Source organism: Orbicella franksi, chromosome 5 (assembly GCF_964199315.1).
Source record: "Orbicella franksi chromosome 5, jaOrbFran1.1, whole genome shotgun sequence".
Classification (NCBI taxonomy): Eukaryota; Metazoa; Cnidaria; class Anthozoa; order Scleractinia; family Merulinidae; genus Orbicella; species Orbicella franksi.
Window position 1 is genome coordinate 5,451,677 of NC_138149.1, and position 19,672 is coordinate 5,471,348.

The window sequence follows — 19,672 nt, forward strand, 5'->3', positions numbered from 1 at the left end:
GTAAACAGATGTAAGTTACAAAGATTCCTTAGCTTAGAGAGCCTTCTTTCTTCCCTGCCGACGCGACAACTGAACATATTTTGTGGCCGGTAGTTTTTGCCACCTTTTTCTTTTTTCGTAGAAAAAAGCTTCGCAGTCAATAATACAAGTCATTATATTCGTCTTTGGCGTTTCCAGAATTTCCAGGATTGTCCGTATTTTGTTACAAATTATTAACCTCAATGGTGCGTGTTTATCATAAATTAGCATTGATAAACGAAGTTTACATGCTAAATTTAGGTCAAATTTAGGTTTGAGAAAGGTAAATCAAAAAACCCCAACACTACAAACATTTTCATTTCACCGAACACCGCAGCATGAAAAACACAAACATCGCACACCGTACGGTTTGAGATCACCGCAACACCGCAAGTTAAGATTTTATTCACCGCATCACCGCATTAAAAAAACATCAACACCGCAACACCGCAAACCCCCATGTCCCCCTCCAAAGTGAGTCCTATAGTTCTTGAAATTTAATTTATTACATTAAAACGTCACAGCGAAGAGGAAAATCTCCGAAAACACGTTTGGCACGTCGGAGATCTGGGTACAAGTCTTTTTCTTTCTGAGCCCGCGCGCTGATTGGTGTGCAAAATTCTTCCAATATGGCGGACGGCGAGGATTGTTCGAGACCCCAGTTTGGAAATCGTTTCCTTTCCGATCCGACCAAAGTCTTTGAACATAATGCTTGGTAAGTTATCAATATGAATTTTAGCGTATACTTTAACTAAAACTATGATATTGTTGAGCTTTCAATAAACCGTTTATTGTCCAAGTTTGTCATCATATGATGGAGTGGACCGCCGGACTGGATTGAAGCTCATTCAAAGTTTGATCTTGATAAGAGTGATACATGTATCTGTTGTCACTGTCTTATACAGGGACAATGTGGAATGGGACAGTGAACAAGAGCAAGCTGCACAGCAAAAGGTCAATGAAAATTCAAACATCAAAGTTGGAGAAGATCAACAAGGTACAGAATGATCCCTTTGGTTTTGCATGGTAGCTGCCTGGAGTGTTTGTGTGGTGGGAGAGGGGGGGGGGGGGGGGAGGGGACTACCATATAAAAAGGGCAGGGTGCTCATTGAAAATTTTGAAAAGATCCCCTAAGCGGTACCAAGATCCTATTATGTCACAGGCATGGCTTGAAAGTTTTTTTTTCACCCCTAAGAAGTATCAATAGTACAACAACACATTTCCATCACTTTAATAGTGATACATTCTACTCGTATATAAGGTTGATTATCAAATATCTCCTGTAATAAATTTTGGGCTCAATATCCTAAAAGCTCCCGCTTTGGACCTTTTGAGGCTGAACACCCAAAGAGGTACCAACCCTGCTTTTTTAACCCTTAAAAGGTATGACGAGCACTCCTGTTCTTTTTATATGGTAACTAGTTCCCCCGGGCCTGGAACAGGTTGAGCATGGTTCAGTTCCAGTTTTAATTTGTGTTACTTTTTGTAACATTTGCTTGCAGCATTGTATGAGGAGAAGGCTGATAGTTTTTGGGATGAATTTTACATGCAACATCAAAACAGGTAATCCTGGGGAATAATTAAATTATTTGTCAATAAATAATCATGTAGCAGAGATCGTGACACAAGTTTTTTTTGTATGGCCATCATGTGGTGCAGGTGGTTTTCAGATCATGCTGTTAAACAGTCTTTCTTCTTTTTCTTTGCAGGTTTTTCAAAGATCGTCACTGGCTGTTTACAGAATTCCCTGAATTGTCAGGACCAGAATCTTTTGATCCTCAATGTAGTCAGAATACAAATTCTGAGGAGGCAAAAAGGGAGAAGTTTCCAGAGAAGGAGACAAATTTATCAAGAAAATGTTTGGAGAACTCAAATGCTGTTAGTAACCCTGATGTTTCCCCAGTAGATTTTGCTGCAACAAAGAACATTGTAAGATCTAGTTGTACTTTTGAAGAACCAGATTGCAGTCTTTTTGGCTCAGTTAAGGAAAACCTTAACTCATCCAGTCCTGAATCAACAGAGGAAAATAATTTAACATCTGGCAGACACTGTGTTGAAGTATTTCCTGGACACCAGAAAAAGAAACGAGTTTTTGAGGTAAAAGATTCTTTAATTTATAACTTGATGATGAAAACCTGAGTAGACTCACTTCTCTCTTTTGGGAGTTTTAGCACAGGTTGAGAGATGGACATAAGCAGGAAGTTAAATTTTCTCTTCTTTGGCACAGTTCAACAGATTTTGCAATTTTTGACAGGCTATTAAAATTGGTGACAGTAGTTGAATCAGGAAAAAAAAAAAGAAAACATAGCTTTAAGAGGAGATTTTGTGACTTACTTGTAGGGAGGAGCACATTTCTCTATTTTCCATTGTAATACAGCTTTTCTTTGAAATTTCTGTATTTGGGTTTCTTGTGTAAACATTTACAAGCGTAAATAATTATATAAAGACTGATGAAAAGGTGTAGTCTGTGTCTTGGGTGATGGGTTACTTGAATTATAAGGGGTTGTCATTCAAAGTTGTTTGTTTATCAGAGAGAGTAAATATATCAGTGTCATTTTCATGATTAAACCATGATATGGTTTTCAGGTAAAAGGAATCAGAATCAGAATTGTCAGAATCGCTAAGAGGGCATCCAAATAAAGAGCTCCTTTATGGTCACTGTTATTCTGTGTAGTAACCTGAATGAAAATTGTCTTAATTTAGTATCCTTTGTAGATTGATATGTAAATGACAATTTTTTTCCAATCAGTGCAAGTATCAGGGAATTTGTTTTTCCAGTTTTTAATAGCAGTCGGCTCAGTGATACAGTTTCCATTAAGAATTTTATAGGAGTTTTTGCACTGCATTTCAGTTAAATCTGAGTAAGTTAGTTTTAAGTTAGTTTTTCAATGTTGAATCTATGTCATCTTTTCTAGGTTGGTTGTGGAGTAGGAAACACAGTTTTTCCAATCTTGGAAGCGAATAAGTAAGTTTGTGACAACATCTTGTTCAAGCATTCATTCACATTGAATGATTAGCTGGTTTGAATAATGGAATGAAATGAGCTAGAATCATGTCTCTTGTCTACAACTTAACTAAGTATAATTTTGCACAAGTTTATATGAATCATGTAGGTAAAGAATGCATTGTCACATTGACCAAATGTTTTTCTCAGAAATAATCAGTATCACTGAAATGAAAGTTTAGAAAGGTATCATTTGTTATCAGTTTAGTCTTCCTTGTTCCAAATTAAACATGAGGTGTTCTAAAGATGGGAAGTGTGGTTGTGGCTTAATGGTTAATGCACAGGATTCTGGATCCAGAGGTCTGGGTTTGAGCCCTAGCTGGGGTCGTTGTCCTTGGGCAAGACACTTTACTCTCATGATGCCTCTGTCCACCCAGGTGTATAAATTTAATGCTGAGGGTAACCCTGGGATGGACCTCTATCCCATCAAGGAGGGGAACAGGATTACTCCTAGTTGCTTCATGCTACGGAACCAGAAATAAGCATCAGCCTGATGGGCCACTGGACTTGAATGCAGACTTTTTACCCCATTCTAAAAATGCAGTTGCAGGACTGTCTAATGCATGACATGGCTTAAAGGTAAAGTCTGCTTATGAGCCAAGGGGCACATCAGGCAGAAGCTTTTCCTGGTTTCCGTAGCATTAAGTGACTAGGAATATTTCTACTCCCCCCTTAATGGAATGCTGGCCCATCACAGGGTTACCCCCAGCATTAAATTAGCCGGTACCCATTTTATACACCTGGGCGGAGAGAGGCACTGTGACTGTCTTGCCGGAGAACACAACACAATATCCCTGGGCAGGGCTTGAACCTGGACAGTGATGGTTATTTGATTTAGAGGCCAGATGCTATTAATATAAGAGCTTTAGATTGTTGAGTGTGTGTTGTATTTGAAATAATGTGTGCCCCTTTATCTTGCAGCGATCCAGATTTGTTTGTTTATTGTTGTGATTTCTCTTCAAATGCGGTCAACTTGGTAAAGGTGAGCTACGCCTTCACCTTGTTGTAGAATTAATGAATATTATTAACTGGCGTAAGGGAAGGGGGAGTTGTCAGAGGGAAAATCCCCTGCAAGAAGGAGGGTGGGCACAAAATCCAAAACTGCTGCTTTTAAACTTTAAATGGTAGGATAGTGGACATATTAGAACTTGAGGTTAATATTTAATTCTTATATATATATTTTTGTTTTTCTTTTCCAGGAACACTCAGATTATAGCACAGATAGATGTCATGCCTTTGTGTGTGATATCACACATAAAGGATTTGTCTTCCCATTTCCTGATGAAAGTCTGGACATTATCATCCTTATTTTTGTTCTGTCAGCAATTCACCCAGACAAGTAAGTCAAAATGGTGTTCACAGATTATAAAGGAATAGGTTTGTGCGTCAAAAGAAGATTTGTACGTAACTTGGTTGTCAGCATTGCCATCATTGCCATCTTCATCTTCTTCTTTGTCATCATCATCATCATCATCATTATCTTTGTCGCCAACATCATTGTTATCGTGCTCTAGTACATGTAGTTGCATAAGGTGCAGTTGGCATGGCACTAGTCATTGTTTTCCTTTGGTTCAATAGTTCTATGTTTCTGTGGCAATCATTCTGGTTATATAACTGGTTAACTTAGTTGTCTGCACTAACTTCTCAAACAAATGCAAAGTATTAAGTGACTGCCCGGCACTGACTGGAAGTTTTTCAGAGAGGTCGGTCTTTTGTCAAAGCTGTGAGCTCTCTGTTACATACCAATTGCGAATGCAAAATAAAATGAGAATCTCGAACCTTCTCAATCATTTTGTTATAACCTCTCATGTTTTTATATTTCCTAGTTAACTGTAATGTGATTTAACTTTCAGCATTTATGATTGCAACATAATTATTTCTTTTTTCTGCAGAATGCAAGACGTAATTTGCAGGTTATCTAAGGTGAGTGTTCTTGGTGATAACATCCTTGTGATGTACTCATATTGTCTGTAATATAGACAAACAGTGAAACGTTTTCTCAAATATGAGAAATATACTTTGACTGTAAACAAAGAAACCATGAATCGATAACTGCGTAGAGTAATTATAATTATAATATTATTATAGTAGCAGGAAAAATACTGTTGTACCTCTCACTAAGGGAAGCCACATAACTGTTGCTATTGAAACAAGAAAAAGTAGCAAACATCCATGAACAATAATACTACCGGTATACATTACTAGCAAAGATTTTCAGACGTTTTATTCCGTACGTTTAATTTTCGGACACTTACCTCACTTTGGACGAATTTCGGACTAAAGTTTCGGACAATGTGATGAAACATAGCTTAAGTAAATTTACATCTGCAAAACATGAATTACACTAAAACAACATCTTTGAAAATGATAGTTTTACTGTACCCTGAAGGTTTTAGAGATATACCGACGAGAAAATAGCGCAAACTCTATCAAACCCTTACTTATCTCAAGGAGTGTCCCAAGTAGAGCTCGCCTCATAAAGGAAACGTAGAGCTTTGGAGCTACTTAACAATTTTTTTTACTGTACTGTAAATATTTCGGATGCTTAAAATTTTGGAGGCATAAAAATTTCGGACGATTTCAATTTTGGACCCTTTTTTGTCCGAAATTGAAATCGTCGGAAATGTTTTGCAAGTAATGTACGTTGGATCAGAGACTGAAAAAGTCGGCTAAAGATACATACGAATAATAAAACAAAGGCGACTCAACATAGAATTTAACTTTATTTAATACAATATTTCGGAAACTACCAGCCTTCTTCAGGTATAAGAGGGAAATTACGACCTGTTTTTCATACGCACGTGTTTTGAAGTATTTTGTAATTTTCCTGTATACCTAAAGAAGGGTGGTAGTGACCAGGCGAAATATTGTATTAAATCAAGTTAATTCTACTTTTTGTCGGCTTTGCTTATCTTTTCGTGGCTGTTGAGCAATCATTATTTAGAATTGTTTGTTTTCTTATATTGTCTTTTTTCAGCTTCTTAAGCCAGGTGGATTGATTCTCTTTAGAGACTATGGTCGATTTGACATGGCACAGCTTAGGTTTAAGAACGGTAAGCCTCGCTTTTATAATTGTTTAGTCTTAGAATAAGGAAGCGTCCAAACTACGCCGAAGAATTTTGAAAACCCAGCTTTGTTTCTACGGTTAGGCTTACCGTCCACACTAATCCGTCAAGAAAACCGAGCTTTTCCAAAATCGTTCTTCAAACCGGGGGAATTTGAAAACGCCGAGCTTTTCGAAATCGATGACGTCACGATAGTCATGTGATTCCCGTGACCGAGTTTTCCTCAAATACAGATACACATTGACCGGTGATTGTTGCATTTTTAAATACATTTGTTGCGTTTTCAGAGTGAAACCTTCGTTTTCAAATTCCTCTGTCGTTGTGTGGATGGGGCCTAAAGGTACCTGGCTACTCACGAGGGGTTGTATTACAGGGACACATGTTACGACATGTTGTTCATATGTTGTAAGTAACAAAATCGCGGGTTGTTCACATGAAGTAACCGGAGCTTTAGCAACGACACGCCCTCTCGTGTACTAAATGAGTTGCAAAAGAGGTGGATTTTGCCTTCCCCCTCGTTATGTCGCATGAATTTTAGGGTTGTCACTGTGACATGTCCATACAGCATGACCCCTCATCTGTCAGCTCCTTGAGACCTTTAAGTCTTCTTGACTTTTTTGTAAAGAGCAAATTAAAATTTTCAATTTCTGGCTCGGAGTGTGTATTCTACTTCACCCTGTACCGTTAATTTTTTTAAAATAATTCGCCTGTCGCGCAGGTTATATACAATTCTAAATGGCATTCCAGATTTGCAGGTCGTTTTAGCTTTCCGATTTTTTTCGACTGAATCCGCAAAAACGCGAACCTTCAAAAATGCAGTATCTATCCTTGTATCGTTACAATTTTGCATAATACTTTACCAAAAAATTAAACCATTGTTGTTAGATTTCATACGGTACATGTTTGCTTTATCAAGCCTCTTGAGGTCCTGCTAAAAATCATTGTCACTGCCCTTTTAACTTTGAGTAACTTTTCTCCTTTCCTTCCCAGGGAAATGCTTGTCGGACAATTTCTATGTGCGCGGTGACGGAACAAGAGTGTACTTCTTCACACAAGGTACAATAGATATAGAAAGATTTTTCACAGCAAATCGTAGTGCCTAGTGACCTTCTTCTTCGACTTAGCCCGAGTAACCTCGTTTTAAATACCATGGGAACGAGGTTTCTTGGTTCGTGAGTCAAATTACGCATGCGCAGAGAGGGTATCGGAGTTCTCGTGCTACTTGTTGACTGTCAAGTCATTACCAGACGACTTTGCGTTGAGAAGGCATCACGCTAGACTCGAATTGACTACAAACATTTTTAAAAGATCTTGTGAAACTTAGTAATTATTGAAATGTTTTGCTCTTTGGGTGTAATATTCGAGGAGAAATTTGCTTTTAAAAAACTTCAAAATTTCTGGGTGGCGAAGGCGCTAATGAGCTCATACATTCTTTGTAACATTTTGAGTTTATAAAAAAAGCCCCGTCGTACAAAACTGAAGTATTCAATGCATTGGGCTCAAATTCCTTTGGGACAGTTAATCATGCTATCCCCGTTCAATATTGAGAACCGATGTTTTGGTAGCTCCATCAGAAACTGTATCGCTTATGCTAATGAGACAAATGTTGTAAACAAAGATTTTCCTATTCGTGGGGTAGCTGTGGATTTAAGCTGTGCGCTGTGCATGTGCGTGTCGGTAGATGGGATCAGATTTTTAGACTTCAGGATTGAGACGATATGGCCGTAGTTTCAATCTCTGAGTCTTGAAGAAAATGAAGCGATAGCTGTACACGTTTCAGAGGTCATGTTGAAATGTTTCGCCCAGGAGAACTGAATTTGTTTACGCTTTTTAATGGTGGGCATAAAAATAATATTTTGGGTGTGAGTGGGATTTGGAGGTGGTAGATATTTCCCGCGGCCCATGAGTTCAAAGCATGATTAAGATTAACCTAATCCACGATTAGTGTCGTCTTTCAGATCACTCTCGTAAGTTGTTACTACAGATCTTTGTTCTTTGCCCTTCTTTATTTTATTTTGACCTATCTCAAGTCGAAGCCAAAATGGGCCCGTAAGCAGTCTTTAAATGTTAAACCTCTGATAGCTTTTAAATCTCAGATGAAAGTTGATCTTCATTCGAGCACCACAATGATGTCAAATATAGAATTCCTTTTTCACGAAAAATCTTATCGGCGTGTTATGGCGAAGCGAAGTTTTTCCCGTTTCAAAACAAATACCATTGGAATCTCGATCGGGTTTACTGTGTGATCTGTCAGAAATTTAAACTGAAGTGATGATGGGAGTGTATTAGATTGCGTCTATTTCATTTGTCCGTTCTGATCATGGCAGGTAGCTAGAATTCAGTCAGTTTATAAAAAGACATGTTATTGCCCAAAAGAATTGAGGAGGGATGCAAATTTGCTGGTGAATCCGTTGCCAGTGGCGCTAGTCTGAAAACCGTCCATGAAAATTCCTTTTAGCTATGTGTCATGTTTAATGACCTTTGCCTTGTTCAAAATTTCCTGATTTCCTGAAAAGTCAAGGTTTGTGTGAGCTGTGCAACCAGTGCTGAGGAAATTCTATGCCAAAATAACATAGAGGTTTATTGGAGAGAAACATAACCCTGGTATGGAGTAAACATGTTTTTCAGAACTTGTCCACTTCACGTTGAATTGTTTTTATCTGGTTTCCGTACGTGCTGGCGAATAGTAAAACAACCTGTTATACAACCGGTCAGGTTAGACGAAACGGAAACGGGAAGTTGTGTTTAAAAACAAAGATTTTGGATCAAGATCATTTGACATGGATTTGACATTTGCTTTTCCGCCATACTCAAACATACTCGTACGTGACGGTGTGAAAATACTGTAATTAAGATAAGTGGGAAAACATCCCTGGGCGCGGCCGCAGAACTTTCCTTTGACCTCCAACAATGAAAATTCGATTAGTGCCTTTTACGGGCTGTTTGTATGGCAAAGCAATCGTTGAAAACATAAAAAAAATAAATATGTTATGGTAGAAAACACTCTCCACATCGTTGCAAAATATTTTTGTGGTTTACCCATCAAGTGGCCGAGCAGCAAGTTGGGAGGGCTGGGACTCCTGGAAGGCGATACAAGACAGGTTCTTTGATTGGCTAATAACTCGGCAAAGCCAACAAAAAGGTGAGAGAAAGTTCACTGATTGACAAAAGCGAGCACGATACGATATTATACTTTGTTTTAAGCCAAAAGATGTTATGCTCTTAAATATTTTTTCAAGCCTCACAAATGCATTAGTACCCTTTGATTCTCGACTGCAAGAACCGGTCCTTAAATAAAACCAACTGACAAGGAGGAAAACTCTAATGAAATCCGTCTTAGCTGATCACTTTAATATAGTGTTTCTTAGCTTCAACAAATATTGTGGCTTAAGAAATGGAAAAAATCCTTCTGTTTATCGGACTAGGATGACAAAACTTCCGCATAAATAGGGTTAACGATAAAGTATGTTTGTGGGAACAGGAATTGTGAACAACTGTTCGATGTTGAGATTAAATTGTTTTCAAGTTTACAAAGTTAGTTTAGCCGTGATAATAAATGAAACCCTTGAATGCCTTTCACAACATTTATCGTTCCAGCTTTTAAAGGGCTTGCATGGTTTCACAATATTTGAAGTATGTAAACATTGCCTGCCCTCGCCCACAAGAATCCAAAACTGCTTAGTTGTTAGATAACTTTGTGAAGTGTGAGTTTCAAGTCTATCTAGCGGTGAATAATTGATGTGGAGATTAAAAACCTGAAATGTTTGCAATTCGCGCTTCAGTGATCGTGAAGTTTGCAATTGATTAAACCTTTTGTGATCACCATAGCTTGACTGTCTGTGATGAATTTTCTGCTCGCATGTAATTGCCACTGGCTGGCCTTTACAAACCGAAAAAAAAAATAACCCGTAGATGGAATGAATTTTCCCTGCTAATTGAGGCTAGTTTTCAATAAACGCTTCGTTACCTTTTTAATTGGACCAAAGGAATTCGGTTTTCCGAAGGACGTTGGTAAAAAGATAACTCGAGTTACGCCTTATGGTTTTGAAAGTTCAGCGTCATGATCTTGATTTTTCATCTTAACCGGATCAGATCAGCTTGAATTTTTGTGTTCTGTTTATTTGCAGGCAGATTTGCAAATGACATCATTGCTGAACCTGTTGTACTTCCTTACGCACGTACGAAGTATTTTGAAGTTTCCCATAATTTACAATTCCTGTTTACAGTTCAGAACGACTCCGTCATCAGTTTAAAAGCAAATTTTAATCTACACTAACAAACAGAGCATTGAGACAAACAATGGTGGTGTTCTGTGTGCTAGTTCTCTCATTGGCCAGAGTTTTAAGAGCATTTATTTCAGCAGGTGTTTTGGAATAACTTTAAAAGACTCCCGGATATGTCAGGTTAATTTCACGTGAACTTCTGTCGTCAGCACTGAAGCTTTTTTCCGCCCGTACGTGATGTTATTCCACTGATTCATCGCTTTAAGACGTTCTTCAATAACCCAGATATTGTATAAGGTTAAATGTTGAATACATTTCGCTCCTAATTGGCAGGTTTCTCGCGATAAAATGAAAGCCCCTTTATTGTGTTTTTACTGACGTACCAGCCGTTTGTTCAGTAATGTTATTGGTGTTTGTCTGTGTAATCCCAGAACAGCATTTCGATCTCAGCCGTGGCAAGTAAGGGTCTTTCTAGCAATGGCTATTAGTAACTGAGCTATAAAAAGAAACGGAGCTCTCAAGTTTAAAACGCTGTTTCTTAACAGCAGGGAAACCAATTACAAGAGATTGATTGATTGTTACGGCGCCTGCTAGTTAAGACAAATAAATTTACCCATGGCTAGAGGGGTTATTAGCTGAGAGGCCCTTTGGAGCGACAGGTTGACGGGCGCTTCTGATTGGCTCGCTTCAAGACTTAAAATGCCATCTTGTCAAAAGAACCTGTTATGTGCGAACGAAGCTATGACCTTTATGAAAGACCCTTTCAGGATGTGCTTTTGTGACCACTATCAAAGCAACTTGCGTCTTATCGCGTCGCATCTTTAGCTTCACTAACAAATTTTTTCGCGCCAGTGGTCAGATTTTCGCTGGCTTTGTCCGTTTCATCTCGCTAATCTCTAGTCTTTAAATCACCAGCGTTTTCCTTTCTTGTTCGCGCATTTCCGACGTGTAAAAAATCACTAATGATATTCTTTGCTTTGATTAGATTAGTTAAACAGGTTGTCTAGGCTGTTATTTATATTGTCTCTCCCGGGGGGGGGCAAGCTACGAGACTTCAAAGTGCGCATTTTCGCGAAAAGACAACTTTTTGATTTTTGGTTGCCAGCGACTCGTTTTCTTCGCTAAAGCGTTAACGGTGGCTGTCGATGGACGAGAAAGGGACTCTTCAGTGTTTAATCAGGCTGCATTCCAGGTCTTTCTGACAGAGTTTCCGTAATTCCGAGATAACTTTCACCTAACAGGTGTTTAGCATAGTCAAATATCTACTCAGATTACTGCGGTTCCTTTGTGCGCAATGGCGGCACAAGATTACAGACCTCACATTGAATAAAATCTTTATTTAGAAACGTTCTCTTTGTACATTCTACTTGCTTTTCAATATAAATTATAGAATAATAAAGCTACGCTGTAATAGCTTTTATCGATGTGAACCGGTTTTTAGTTTCGAGTTTCTTGTTACAATTCTTCGTCCAGAACTTTCTACGTAATTTTATACGTAATCCTTTTAAATTCCTAGGGAAACCGAATTGTTGGTGCAGTTGTTATGGTAAAGGACTCCTCTGCATCCTCATTCAGTGTCCAGTTCTTCCTATACGCTTACTATCTTCCCTTTGGATTCAGTTTAGCTCAGCTACCGGGTCCTGAGCGATTCTGAGCGACCATTGTCGTTTTGAGTTTCGTATTTACTCGTGTTTCAACAAAAACAGCTATCGGGAAAAAACAACTACCAGAGTTAATCACAGCTACAGTGAACTATTTTTTTATTAGGCGCGCTAAGCTTTTTCAACTTACGACGCGTAAAGGATACGCTTCGTTTACGAATCGAAAGTTCTAGAACGGAGTTAAGTCAGTTTTTGTGACTTAAGGACCGTTTCCAGGGCATCCGCTGTCTTCGTGCTTCAGTAGGAGCGACATTCTTGAAAAAGATTTTGAGCAGAGTCTACAGCAATACTTCTTAACGTCAGAGTGCGTCTGTAGATGCGCTCGGAGGTTTGATCTGTCGGCGAAGGCTCGCTGGCAGTTCGGACACTTGTAGGGTTTCTCTCCGGTGTGCGTTCGGATATGTCCTTGAAGCAACCAAGGCCTGCTGAAGGCCTTACCGCAGATTTTACACTTGCACGGCAAGGTGTGTGTACGAATGTGCATTTTGAGCGCTCCTAGCGACACATAAAGTTTGTCACAGTATTTGCAGTGAAACGGGCGTTTGTGGTGAGGCTGACAGTGGTATTGCTGGTGTCGAAGAAGCGATGTGAGAGTGGAGTAATTCTTACTGCACTCTTGACACTGGTAGCTATTTCGCGCTGTTTGCCCTGGGGCGATCTCATTGCCGTTTTCATCAAGGTTTCTTATGCCAGGCTGTTTTTCCTGAGATTCCGCGGCAACGCTCTTCGGAGCTTCTCTTAGTACATTAAAGCTCGACACTTCGGCTGGATACGTAAAAAGTCTCTTTTCCCAGCCGATTTCGGCGGGCATCTGTAACATTCCCACCTTCTTGATATGCGGGGTAGCATGTTGAAAATCTTGATTATAACCTGTTGCGTGTGCAGAAAAACACATGGTATAAATCAGATATTTGGTTTACAAATTCGACCTGCTGTTAGCAACGCTTGCCAGCGCTCAAAAATTCAGCAAATGAGCACGCCTTAGAAGCGACCAGCGAAATCAGTTCGGGAAAGCGAACAGAAACCGCCAAACCCGCCAGCGAACGTTCACTGGAATTGAAGAATTCTTTCACGCTCCTCGCTACCTGTCTGATATCTATAACAAGTGCATCTGAACAAACACAATAGGTTATTGCACTCACCGCTTCCCGGGCTGGCTATGATCACATTCGAAGGCAGTTTCTTGAGCTTTTCCGTCCTCTTCTTGACTAAGAATGCTTTCGGCATTTTTCGCAGGCTTAGTCAGCCAAATTTGTCGGACAGTATTTCTCTGCCGGGCTGTTGTTTAGTAGATCGGAACGTGTTCCGATTAACGTACAGTTGGGAGTTGTGAAGGGCGACTCTGCTCTTCTCAGCGTCTGTCGCATTTATTGGTTGTTTGATCGTGACGTCACAAGTCAGGTGTAACACATTATTAGTGTGAATCCGCGCCGGGGGGCTGGCTTCGGGTCAAAATAAAGAAGCTGTACCGTATTTGGAAAACCCGGGTAAAAACCCCATTAAGTGCACACCCTGTGCTTCAGCCAGTCAACAAAAGGCTTAATTGACTTGAAGTATACGAGCGTCTCGCCCTTCCTTCAGTTTGAAGGGGTTCAAACCAAAGGAAATTCCAAGGTCGTTAAAAAAAGGCTTAAGGCTTCACAGCAAATCAGTTCTTGTTTGAACTAAAGAGCAAAAAAACAACAGGTGATGCGAGTTTATTACCATTGTTCGCCATTGTTATGATTCGAAAGTCAATACAAGAGGATAATTAACTAACTCGAACAATAACACCTCAATACACGTCGCGCTGCAAATCAAAATCAAACACTATCGATAAATCGCTTCAGGCCAAAAATTTGCATTTCGGCCCGTGTAATAACAATTAACGATGCTACCCGGCCCAGCGCCTGTTTAACCTTCACGGGGAGTTAATAATCTGTTATCAAAACTCTTCTGGTTTCCTTTCTTAGCTGATCATATGTTGAAGCGGTGTAGGTTTTCCTTAGCAAGAGACGAAATTCTGCTCCCTGTAAACCATCAGCATTGCAGGTGACTCGATAGTAATATCGTGTCGCTTAAAAAAAAACCTACAAGGCCAAGATTACAGAACTTGTTTTGAATATTACATTTCGGGGAAGACGTCGAAAGTTTATCAAAACAACGAGCCAAGGTGACACTTGGTTTTGATGGACGAAATGAAATTCTGCAAAGCCCTCTCTTAGCAACCAACAACCTGTCTTTTCGGAATTTTTTAATTACCAAGGAGAAAGCATCTCCTTGAAAGAACCTATCCACCTTATATCTCATTTCAAATGACAATCTCATAACGGTTGGGTTTTAATCTTAACTATAGGAAGTCGTGCATTCTTTTAATCCGGGCTTGTTGTGTCGGGATTACGTGGAAAATCAACAGAAGGAAGGCAAATTTTTCCTTGTTGATATTCCCAGAGCAATGAGCGGAATTTTATTTACAATCTCCTTATATTGTGGATGCTGTTAAGATAAGAACCTGTCGGCTGTATAATGGGAAAAATGTTGCTCGCCCTTCAGCGGTAACTCGATCCTAAATTCCTGCTAAATTATCTGGATCTGCTGGCCACATTCTTCTTTTTTTAGATTTTATGCCCGTGTCTTAGAGTGTTTTATTTTTTAAGCAGGGAATAGTATTTCTTGGCGCAAGTCCCATATGTTGAGAAAGCGAAATGCGTGAGGGACTGAAGTTGTTTTTGTCACGTTATATGTTCTCTTTTTTAAGCTCTTTCTTAGTGATTAGGGACGAATTTCTTTATTTTGTGGTTCCTTTGCGGAGTTTCAATCAATTTAAACTGCAAATTAACTTGATGAGGTGTTTGCTTTAGAAGGCAAACTTGATCAGTTTGGAAGCCAAGTTCGACTTATTTGTATCTAAACATCAAAATGGTTCTTTCTACTAATCGGAGGCTTGCTTTTTCCCGTGCTGTTCGTGTACATGAAAAGCATCGCCTGAAGCAGAAAAAGTTTTTTCTTTAAATGTATATTTCCGAAGTTGCAGGATTACAAAATGCTGAAGAAGTATGGGTAGCTTGTATTTTAATCACCCGAAAAAAAAAAATGCTCGCCGGGGTGACTCATCAATTCATAGGGCACAGCGGAAACAAGTGACCGAGGTGACCCAGGTAGGCTACCATCACGGCTGTTAAGACACGATAAAAGCTCTCATTTCATTCAATAACAAGTTAATTCTTCAAGTGACAATCGGTTGAAATGAGTGGTAAATTAGCGATCCTTCTTTAGGGAAGTTTTGAAGGCGTCCGGAATTCATAGCGCCGGAGACGTTGCTAAGACATTGCAATTAGCTTTGGAACTGAAGGAAGTTATAACTACAGTCTGTTGAGTGCCTGTTCATTTTAATGTAGTGATTGCGTTTTTACGCCGAATAAATCGATTGAAAAGCTTCCATAATCAGCCCTGACGACACAGCAATAGTCGATCCTTTCTTCGTCGGACGTGCTTGCAGATTTTGTTCAAGACAAAAGTGTTTTCTTTACAAGATGTAATGACTTCCTATTTCCCTTTCAAGTTGTAGACAAACAATTAATTTGGGAACATGACGCCATGCATTCAACCGAGGGTGTTCCTGCTTGTTTTTAGACGCAAGTGCAAGCCTTTGTTCACAGTTAGCAAGGTTATTTTCCTTTGTAATACAATCGAAACACAATCAAAGTCTATTTACGACCTGCTCTATGGACTATGAAATCAGAAACACCCATTTTCACGTGATTTGTAATGAAAGTAAATTTATTGTAATTGCGAAATTCTTTCCTCGGAAAACATTTCTCGCGTTTTTTCTCAGTCGTTTGGTTTAAAGTGATTCTAATAAAGGTTATTAAAACGTTCGGCTTCAGTTTTAAACGCCGCTTTTGTAAACCAGGTGTGTAAATCAGCGTGAACGCGGCCGCAAAAATGCCACCGCGTTTTGTGCGAGTGCGTCTGTTGTGTTTCTCCATTTTGTTCAAAAAGAAAAAGGTTCGCAGGTAGCGAGTCGCTTGGCTTTTTGAAAAAAATAATATTGTATAGGTCAGTAGTAAACATAACTAAACCTGCTGTACGAATTTAGCGTTGTCTCACTGAAACAACCGCCATTTGTTCAGTTTACGACAACACCGCCTTGATTCGTTTAATATACGAAAGAAAACCTGTTGCACTGACCTTAAAGTGACGTGGGAGTTTAATGAATGAATGGTAAAAAAAAAATAATTACACGAAATGATTTGTGCAGGACTTTGGCCCAAAAATTGAAGCTCCGTGATTGAAATTTCCCCACGAGGAAAATAAATAAAATAGACTAGTAAAAAACATTGATTCGGCACAGCGTTCATGCTGCGCGATTATCCCCGGCTTCAAACAAGGAAAGCTTACAGTATTGTAACTACAATGCTTTGACCTGCTTCAAAATGGGTCACAGTTTTTACTTTGTTGTGGTTTTTTACGTGCCCACTGTACGTTGTGACTTTGGCATACAAATCTTCGCGTATCATTTTGGTTTGCCGTGTTGGTTTCTATATTTCCACTTCCTGTGCTGAAGAGGATCTCTTTGTTTTCCTGTAAAATTTAATTTCGAGCCGTCCGACCATTCAATCATTGATTGCTTTGGTTCTCGTGCCAACGCTCTCGGCAGAATAGCGTAGCTTTCTTCTCCTATTACACAACCTATGGGATGTTTGGCCAAAATTGATAAATTCTAGGTTTTAAGTAAACAAGCTGCATTTAATATGGTTTTGTGTGTCAAATACAGAGTTCTTGAAAAAGACTAGCAAGTCTTGAAGCTAAATGAAACCTTAAACTAACGTCAAAATTATATTGAAAAATTGTTGAAAAAACGCAACGAAAAATCCAGGAAACCTTAGAGTGTGGGTGGCCAAAATGGAGACAAAATAGAGAAGGCCACTGTCGGGTGGACAGAAAGAAACTCAGCGTAATTTTCTGCTCAGGAGTGTCTCCAGAGCATAAAAATAGTCACTGAGTTTTTCTGACGCTTGACTTTAGTTTTGGAGCTCGTTAATTAAAAGAATAGTGTAATTAAGACCGAAAATTAATTTTGTCGACGAAGAGAGATGCCACTTAACACGAATTCCCGTCTGGTGACCTTGCAGATCTGCGGGCCCGGCGTGGAATAACTTGGGTCTTCACCGTCACACTAAGATTGATTGATATCAATTTTCCTTACATAATCAATACATTGATTAAAGGCGCCAAAAAGAAAAGCTTCATTAAGAAAGGTTGACGGGCACAGAGTGCCAATTCTTGAGCTTCCCGCCATGTTTGAGAGGCGTGAAATTCTGAGTGCGAGAATTCTATTTCAAACGATTCCCGCAAAGCGTTTATTTTGAAATGCCCTGATTCTCTAAGATAAGTGGCAAGATATTTTACTCATCAACTCTGAGGGATTTAGACGGCTTCTAATCCCAGATTTCTCCAAAGATCTGAAGAAAGGTTATCCTCGCGAACGGTCACGAACGGACGAAAAGGGATTGGGGCGAGATCTTTCTCTTCTCACGAACGCGTGTTGTGCCCGGCCCAGGCTAAATTCAAATCTAGCCAAATATCCTTTCGTGTTGTCTCGAAAGAGTCGAAAAGACACCATAGGACTGCTTGCCACGCTGTAGAGGAATCAGTTGTTGCTTTACTATGAAGTCTGCGTAATTCGCCTCTCCAGTTTTTCGTATGCTTGTTTGGATTGCCGAGTATAGAGGAATCTTTGTTCATAATATTTGCCTCATTGGCATAAGCGATACAGTTTCTGATGCAGCTGCAAACGCATTAGTTCTGAATATTGAAAGGGCATAGCATGGTTCACTGTCTTGAGGAATTTGAACCCGATGTATTAAATACTTCTTGCGCGAAGCTCATTAGCGCTTTTACAACCCAGAAATTTTCCCGTTTTTGAAAACCAATTTCGCCTTGAATTTTAAGTCCAAAGAGCCAAATATTTCACCATATTACTAAGTTTCACGAGCTCTTTAAATGTTTTCAGTCATTTTGTATCTAGCCTGATGCCTTCTCTACGTAAAGTCGTATTTTAATGAGGAAAAGTGTAAATAATATCAGCAAAGATCGCTCCATAAAGACCAAAAATAACGAAATTATTAACCCGAGTCCCATACAGCCTCCTGTCTCGCGCCATCTTTGCAACCTTGTAAATATAAAACAGGGAGATTTGTTATTTCAAGTGTGAACGAGAGAGTTAAACGAATTTTAGCCAACTTGTTTTTTGTTTTCTTTTCTCGTTTTGGTGTTTAGTTGGAGTTAAGTGCTTACAATCATTTCCGTTTCAGTCGACTGAGAAAACTGAAACCAATAATTGCTCAGTCGTTAGAATATTCTGCGGTTGTGACAAAGCAAGTTTTAATGGCGAAAAAGCAAACTTTTTTAAGAATGACGTTCATCTATGTAATGTGGGCGATCCGATAAGATCAATTCTTGGCCATTCATAAAATTATTTTTGTAGGTAAATTATTGTGCTCCTGTTTAAGAATTTGCCTATTGATGGGGAATTCTTAATCGATTTTAACACAAATAAGGACCTAGTTATAAAGAAACTCAATATGAAAGCCCACGCCTGTGAATCATTGCATGTCAATCAATACAAAGTTAGCGGGTACGAGGGAAAAGTTGTGACATAAACAACTCCCTGGTATTTCGAATTCTTTCAAATGACTCTTACTGTCAGTGTTTCTGTGATGTACAGTATTTAAAACAGTTGAAACTCGTCTCTTTGTTACTTTAATTATTCAACACATATATCTGCCAACTTTTCATTGGTTTTCCTAATCTCTCAGCCAATGAAGAAGCCAACAACTGCACGTGCAATTTGCAGAATTTAATTTCGCCGCTTGGCTTTATGATTGACCAGCTCAATGGGTAAATCAGCATAAAGATATTGCAATGAACCAAAATCTCTTTTTGTAGTAGCAGCGATCTCATGACGATTTTTCTTGGCAACACCAATAAAAGAAAACTGCTTAGTGCACTGCGCCCACCAGAGACCGCTGATATTCCCAAAGCCCCATCCCACCTCGCCTTGGTTGCCTCGTTCCCAGAGCATTTTCTCCCTTCCTCCCGCTGACCAGTACCATCGAAGACTCAGGGTATCCTTACGATTTGTTAAAGCGCGTTACGTCCAGATTTTAATTAATAAACCATGATTGGTATTTTCAGAGGACCTTTCCCAGATGTTCCAAGAGGCTGGACTTGTGGAAGAACAGAACTACGTCGACCGCAGACTGCAAGTGAATCGCGGGCGTCAGCTTAAAATGTACCGTATCTGGATTCAGTGCAAGTACAGAAAACCAAGATGACGACAATTCCAATTGTAAACCGACAAAGGAATAAAATAGGCCTTTTGTAGGATCCGGTCACATGGTACGGAATTAATTACGCTGGGACGCAAGTTACACAGTGGGACTTCCAAAACAAAGGAACTCGTACCAGTCCAGCCCGACTTTCCTTTGTTTTGGAAGTCCCACTGTGTAACTTGCGTTCCAGCATAATTAATTCCGTACCATGTGACCGGATCCTGCAAAGGGCCTATTATCGACAATTTGATTAAAATAAATTCGTGTGTTAATTTATTGGACATGAAGTCACTGAAGGATGGTCCATGCGCGAGTTGTTACGCAAGTGCGTTACGTGCAGCGGAAAAATGTGAATTTTTTCAAAGCGCGCAAAAGGGCCTAAAGC

At 39.4% G+C, this 19,672-nt stretch overlaps 2 protein-coding genes across 2 annotated transcripts; one reads left to right on the plus strand and one right to left on the minus strand.

Moving 5' to 3' along the window:
* The first annotated feature begins 579 nt into the window (after positions 1 to 579).
* LOC145487458 (tRNA N(3)-cytidine methyltransferase METTL2-like) lies at positions 580 to 19,290 on the plus strand. Its single transcript, XM_081466239.1, has 11 exons — positions 580 to 733; positions 924 to 1,015; positions 1,521 to 1,581; positions 1,728 to 2,115; positions 2,934 to 2,983; positions 3,944 to 4,004; positions 4,222 to 4,361; positions 4,915 to 4,945; positions 6,000 to 6,075; positions 7,078 to 7,143; positions 19,151 to 19,290. The coding sequence occupies exons 1-11, from the start codon at positions 648 to 650 to the stop codon at positions 19,288 to 19,290; spliced, it is 1,191 nt and encodes a 396-aa protein (XP_081322365.1). The 5' UTR covers positions 580 to 647.
* On the minus strand, positions 9,236 to 19,133 carry LOC145487462 (protein escargot-like). The gene is made up of 2 exons (XM_081466248.1): positions 13,114 to 19,133; positions 9,236 to 12,841 (listed from the first exon to the last, which is right to left on the minus strand). Exons 1-2 carry the CDS (start codon positions 13,196 to 13,198, stop codon positions 12,171 to 12,173), a joined length of 756 nt encoding a protein of 251 aa, XP_081322374.1. The 5' UTR covers positions 13,199 to 19,133; the 3' UTR covers positions 9,236 to 12,170.
* Positions 19,291 to 19,672: the final 382 nt, after the last annotated feature.